At 43.3% G+C, this 6,813-nt stretch overlaps 1 protein-coding gene across 1 annotated transcript in view; it reads right to left on the bottom strand.

Moving 5' to 3' along the window:
* Window positions 1–1,983: 1,983 nt before the first annotated feature.
* The window catches only part of LOC109287370 (dual specificity protein phosphatase 13-like), a 10,705-nt gene continuing 5,875 nt past the window's right edge, over window positions 1,984–6,813 (bottom strand). Inside the window, exons 3-4 of the mRNA XM_019502373.1 lie at window positions 2,140–2,372; window positions 1,984–2,084 (exon numbers count right to left, since the gene is read on the bottom strand). Coding sequence (XP_019357918.1) covers window positions 2,173–2,372 — 200 coding nt within the window. The 3' untranslated portion in view covers window positions 1,984–2,084; window positions 2,140–2,172. The remainder of the gene's footprint in view (window positions 2,085–2,139; window positions 2,373–6,813) is intronic.

Raw genomic sequence — 6,813 nt, 5'->3', positions numbered from 1 at the left:
TGTCCTGCCCTGCCTCGTAGGGGTCCAATGTTACCCAGAGACTTCTTCTTGCTACCTATATACTTGAAAAAGGACTTTTTGTTATCCTTAATCCCAGAAGCTAATCTAAGCTCTAGTGCTGCTTTTGCCTTCCTCACCAAATCCCTACAAGTTTGGGTCAGGGAGGTGTACTCCTCCTTTGTCCCTGTCCCCTACTTCTACCGCCAGTACACTTTTTTCTTTGCCCTCAGGCCAGCCTGGATATCCACGCTCAGCCATGAAGGTTTTGAGAGCATCAGAGTTATGTGTGGCAAGAACATCCGAGTGCAGACTGAAGGAAGATTTTCAGCACTGGAAGGCAAGACAGGCACATGTTTTAGCGAAGGTATTAGCTTTGAATACCTTTTCTGCTACCAATTCCTGTCACTGCCCTTGGAGAAAGAGCCAGGAAGGAATCCTATGATCAGGGGTTGAGCTGGAAATCAGGAATAAACTGAAGGGGAAGCTGGTGGAAAGGACTTAGAGGGAAATATTCTAGCACATGCCATCAATGAATATGAGATAGTAGGCTTGCTTTTGTTGGTTAAAGCTATGAGGAGCTAGGGAATCTGTTAATGGGATGGAGAAGAACTGAAAAGGGAGGTGATGAAAAGAAATTCACTCTTCATCACTGCATTGAGAGGAAGTGTAGTTTAGTGATAGCATCAATGCAGGAGAGGGTACTGGAAATGTTGATGTCCTAATTCTCTCTCTGCAACAAACTTGCAATGACATGGGGAGGTCATTTAACATTTGATACTCATGGTGAGGCAAATAAATGAGACAATGTTGCAAAGCAGTTGAGAGGTTGTGTGTGTATTAAAAGATAAAAATGTCATAAATATTGCTGAATGCTTTGCTGCAAACTGTTTACATAAGTAAGGATGACTATGGTCTTATACAGACATTCAGTTTCTCTTAGGAGAGTTGTTGCTCTCCCAGGAGAAACCATAAGTGTACAGAGGCTTTTTCTTCCAGAGTAAAAATGGCCACACCAGGAGAAAAATAACCTGGGCACAAAGAGGGTTAAATCACTTCCAGAAGAATTTCTTCTTGGAGAGCAAATGTCTGTACGTGATGACAACATAGGCTGACTGTGGGCCATCTGGGCTGGCTAATCAGGGTTATCCTATGCACAGCTACCACCTATAGCTGGGCTGACTAAGGGAGACTTCAAAGCACACTGAGATGTGTGCACAGGGCCCCTCCCCTGGCTGCATGGTTTCAGCACTGCAAGCTCTCCACTCTTCAGGGCCTCAGTATTCGGATGGCTGTACATATGGCTCTGGGTAAGTTTTTTTTTAAACAGAAGAACAAATCTGGGAAAATACTCCCAGATTATTTGAATGTGTGCACACAACCTATATCAGGCAGCATCCAAGTCATCACTCTTCAGCAATAGCCTGAATTACCTAGTAGTATCAGGACAATTTCAGCAAGTTGATAAGACGGGGACACTTTCTCCAATCATGTTTGTTCTGCAGATACAGGACTCCAAGCAAGCAAGTCAGGGCGTTGCATTCTCCAAAGAGTGAATCTTGATTGTTTCTGAAACTTGTGTGTACTGGGTGCACTTCTGAGTAGCTCTTAGCATCATGGAAGGTAGAAAGCACAGTGAAACGTATGTTGTTCCTTCTAGACTGCAAATGTAGCCAAATGAAGGGCTCTGATTACAGTATACAGCCATTTTTTAATGTACATGAGACCTCAACTCTGTGGCACGATTTGTTAAAATTCTTGGAGAGATCCAAGACCTGTCCCAAGCTTAGGAAAGTGACACATTTATTCTAAACTGTGTGATGGAGCCATGTAGTGGTCCCCTGGAAACAGCCCTATTGTGGCTTAGAAGTACTGGTAGTGTTTAATCAGGCACAATTTGCCCTTTTAATGGAACTGTGGTGTCAAAAAAATCTTTTAACATACTGTTGACTACTGTGTTTATTTTGGTTTCCAGTCTGCATTTTTTATTTTTTCCCAACGTGTATGATTACTAGATAATGTTTAATAATGCATTTGATGATTATGAAGAATGAAAGTTTATGAAAACATTCCTTGACATTTAAAAAGTACTTTGAATTTTAGTATTTTATCTATTATTTGTTAAAATGATCTCTTCTGAAAGTGACTTGAAAATGATTCTGCTCCATTCATTGATCAGCAGCCTATTTTTTGCTTTAGCTGAATGTCTAAATTTCTCAGTTGTTTCAAAAATCCTCGATTAGGTGAAATCCATCGATGTTCCTTCACTGTTTCAATGGCTTTGACCAATGAAAGCTGGTGTTTTATCATGAGGTAAGCCAGTACCAGAGTAGCTGACCTGCTCATTCCAACTGCACAATGCACCAAAATTTTTGCTGATAAAAGAAAAGGAAAAAAGTGAGTTTTTGGAAGAGAAGACATATGTCAGATAAAGTATAAATTAAAGAGAAGCTCAACCCCCACCCCTCCCCAATACTCTGAACAAACCAATCCAGTTAAAAAGCTCTCATTTTAATCCTGATATGTACATCCTATACTGTATTTACTCAAATTACATATGCACGCTTTCTCCAAATTGTGGCACTTCTCTTAAGTGAGAAAGCTCATTTTCTGTCTGGAATAGAAGCAGCACATTTTGATGCCTGCTCCACAAGAAGGAGCAGTGGCATTTTTATTCAGGCAGCTGAGGGATCCAAGTGACTTAATAGCTCTTGCTCTTCACTCCACAGGTGTTAATGACTGTCTCTCCTTTTTGATGCTCCACTAATCAAGCTAACCATTTTTTAGGCATTTTTGCTGTCTGCTAGCTACTCCTGGTCTCTTTACAGACCTGAATGGAGTCCAGGTACACCTGGAGGGTGTACCCTGTCCTCCCATGACAGTGGTGGTGGTCAGGCGAGGTGCTGAGGAAGGGGTCAGCTACTAGAGCGACTTCCTCCCCTCTCTATAAAGCTAGGCTGAAACCAAGTACTTAACTATGTACAATTTATTACACGAATAAATACAGACACTTAATATAGAACATAGAATATTTACAAGGCTTAACATATAATGCTATATATAATATTCCACAATTCACATATAATAACAAATATGAACCAAATAACTTATAACCTGTACAACACAATTAACACATAGGGATATTAACCTATATAACCCAAGTCAATTAACAATAATATTTCTTTAAACCTTTACAAATAACAATACCAGTACAGGAAACCCTTGCTATTTGTGAACTCTGGATTCGTGGATTCAAATATTCGTGGGGGAGGGCAGAGCTGGGAGGCAGGTGGAGAATGAGTGCCGGGGACGTGGAGGGAGGCAGTGGCATCTTTTCCACCAGAGGCAGCCGCGGTGGCACTCGGGGGAGAAGGGGTCGGTCCCCAGGCGCTGCGGGGCTCTCTTAGTTAAAGGTAGAGCCGCACTGTGGGGCTCTGGTCACTTGACCTGGGCCAGGGCTAATGTGAGCAGCCATGAGCTGCTTCCAAGGTGATTCTCCATGTGCCGACCTGTGCTCCTAATGCCTGAGCAGCCTTGAGCTGTTCCCAGGGCCATGTCTTTGTGTGCCGATCTGCACACCGACTGCCCTTGCTGGGTTTACAGGCTCAAGCCACCTCAAGTGGCTCCTAGAGCCTAATCCCCACGCACCAATTTGCACCCCGCTGAAGCTTAAGCAGGGTCCCAAGGATGGCCGTCTCCAGAGCTCTTCTCTCCTCGCTGTCCCTCGTTGTCTCCCCAGTGTGCCAAACATACTCCCCTTTTATACTCTTCAGGGGCTCCCCCCACTCAAGTTCTCTGGATCTGGCTGGTGCAGTTCGGCCTGATGTGCAGCTGCTCCTTGCCAGCTCCGTTCAGGAAAGGGTGGGGCATTGCTTCCCTTGTGCTGCCTCTGGATTTGTGGGTGGGCTCCACCAATCAAATAGCAGACCCTTGAGCCTGGGACTCAACCCAAGCCCCGAAAAGGTAAGCCTACTACATGTAGATTGTTTTTAGCTCTTTTTAAAACGGTAGATCCACCCGTGGAGACCAGCCTTCAGCAGTAGCTAGGGTTGCAGCTTTTGGTGAAACAGTAAAAGTAGGATGGGTGATCTGAATATTAGACTTTATTCCTGTTTTTGCAAAACTCTGGAAAACTCTTCATTCTGCTTTCACAAAAACAAGGTCCATGTCTTATTTGGGAGTGTGTCATGTGAGAAAATATGGTAACTTGCTAGAAACATGGAGTCCAATTATGCAACATTTACTCACATGAATAATAATTATCAGTTTGAGAAGTCATATCAGGATCGAACCTGAACTTAGCTACACTTGTATAAATCAAGGAAAAAAGACAAGGAGTCAATTAAACTACATTGATCTGAATGGGGGGAGAACCAGGACATTGACTTCAGAGGGGCTACCCAGAAGAACTGGGGTTGTAGAAGTGGGCATGGAAGGATGGTGCAAACATTAATCAGCAAGACAAATAGGAGTCTTATTTCTGTGCAACAATTTGCCTTGATGTACAGTCCTTCTTTTTGGAGAATAGCACCTCAAATTGCTATAGTTATCTCCAGTTACTAGAGAACTACCAATTTATATCAGCTAGGGTATGGCCCTCTGTGCCATTAGATAATTATTACTTTCTTTTAGTATAGTAGTGACTAGAGGTATAGTGCAAAGGGTTCTTCATTATTCTTTGTATAATGCACTAAAGCTGCACATATTTTTCAACATCAAATTCTGCTGTTCTGCCTTATGCAAGAAGTACGGCATTCTTTTGCAATGAATAAGTCTTTTCACATGAGTAAGGGCTGCAGGATCGGGACTTAGTCCCTTTACACATATACCATTATTTTTAAAAAGTATTTTTTTAACATATGCAAAGGTATCAAAAGGTTGGACCTGCCAAGGCTGCTTGTGAGCTCTAATAAAATAAACAAATTAACTGAAATGAGCTTGCCAGAGAATTTGCTTTAGATAATTTAGTACCAACCAGTATGGTGAGGTTGCTTACTTCTTCCAAGATGTTGCATGAAGTAGTTATAGCAGTGATTTAGCTCAGCTGGTTGGAGAATAATACAAATAACACTAGGGTTGCAGGTTCAATCTGTGATTGGACTAAGTGGTCTCTTGAAATCCCTTTCAGCCTTACTAATCTATGAATTCTAATAGAATCATGGACAATGTCATACTTGGATCATGCCTGTGAGCTTTCCACACAGAAAAATGAATAACATCCAAAGGGGCTCAGGCCAAGCCAGTGTTTAAGAACAGGTTTAAAATAAAGTAAGGGTGGACTAATTTTGTAACTCTCTTTTCAGACTATGTTGGCCTTATGCTCTCCCTTGTTCTTTATTTACCTAATCATAAAGCATAATTTCTCCATGCTCTTCAGGAATCATTGGTGTTCATTCTTCTATTATTAGTATCCATTTTAGATATTTGGATTTTTGCTCTTTTTACTCAGGCTTACTTTCTAAATGTTTTGGCTTTATTTAGTCTCCTTTATTTTCTGCCTCTCAATTTCTCCAGACCCTTGCTCTTATTTCTTAGTTCTGTGGGTTCTTGTATGTGTTTCTATATGCCTGAGGCAATGATTTCTTAGGGTGATATCTTTCATTGGACCAAGTATATACAGCAAAATCTGAGTTAACTGCCACCTTACAAGCCGGCATGCTCTTTTAACAGGCATGCCGACATGTAAGGCTTGTAAGGGCAAAGATGCTTGTTCCAGCCACTCAGTTATCTGGCATATTTTGTTATCCGGCACCCTCCATTCCCTGTGGGTGCTAGATAACAAAGCTTTTACTGTAGATGGGATAAAGTTGGACAAGCTTTCAAATGGAAGGACCTGACAAAGAAGGCCTTGCATTCAAAAGCTTGTCCAACTTTATCCCAACTATATATTTGGTCCAATAAAAGAGATTACCTTAAGAAATTGTTCACTATATGCCTGAACACAGATTCTGCTTATCCTTAACCATTGGGACAAGTGTTTAGCAGGTAACCAAGACTGGATCCAGATGTTCAGGCACATGTGGTTTGTGGTGCCACAAATCTTACACTTGGCATGTTAAAACGTGCCCCGCACTGCAAATTTGCTATGTGGGAGCAAAATTTGCTACCTGAAAATCCCAGTTGCGAAAAAAAAATAACACTGTGGAAAAAAGTGGTGTGGTGCACACTACAAGAGCATGTGCTGGCAGACACAGAGGCTCAGTCTTTCTGGGGAACACTTTGGCTGCCAGCCAGAGCATCTCCCCTCCTTTGCTTTCACCCCAGCTCCTCTGGCATGCTGGGAGTCAGGAAGAACGGGGAAAAGCATTTTCCTGAAGTGGAACCTTTTGCCCTAGATCAGGGGTTCTCAATCCTTGGGCCATGGCCCCAGGCTGGGCTGTGGCAGGTTGGCTGCTGGTCCGCAGCACGGTTGGCTGCTGGACTGGAAGTGGCCGCAGACTTGCAAACTGTGGCCTCCCCGCCCCAGAGCTGGGTGGAGAGGCTGCAGATCCTTCTGCAGGGCCTGTGGCAGTGCAGGATTTGGCCCACCCCCCCACTGGCAGAGTGGGGGTATCTCTACCTGTCTTCCGGCCAGAAATTCTGGCTGTGGTCGGCTGCGACTGCTGGGCTGTGGTTTGCCAAGCTGTGGCATAAAAACTTTGGGAACCCCTGCCCTAGACCAAAGCGCACATGCAGGGGCATGTGCAGTGGTGAAAAGCAGCTGTACAAATTTGTGCCACTACTTTTTTGCTGCTGCAAGTGCATGATTCTCCATGTGGGGATGCATCCTAGGAGTGCACATATATCCCCTTTCAAATATGGACCATCCTGCCAAAG

Source organism: Gavialis gangeticus, unplaced genomic scaffold (genome assembly GCF_001723915.1).
Source record: "Gavialis gangeticus isolate Ggan-Ray unplaced genomic scaffold, GavGan_comp1, whole genome shotgun sequence".
Classification (NCBI taxonomy): domain Eukaryota; kingdom Metazoa; phylum Chordata; order Crocodylia; family Gavialidae; genus Gavialis; species Gavialis gangeticus.
The sequence above is the reverse complement of the archived record's forward strand: the minus strand, read 5'-3'. Positions and strand labels throughout refer to the sequence as shown.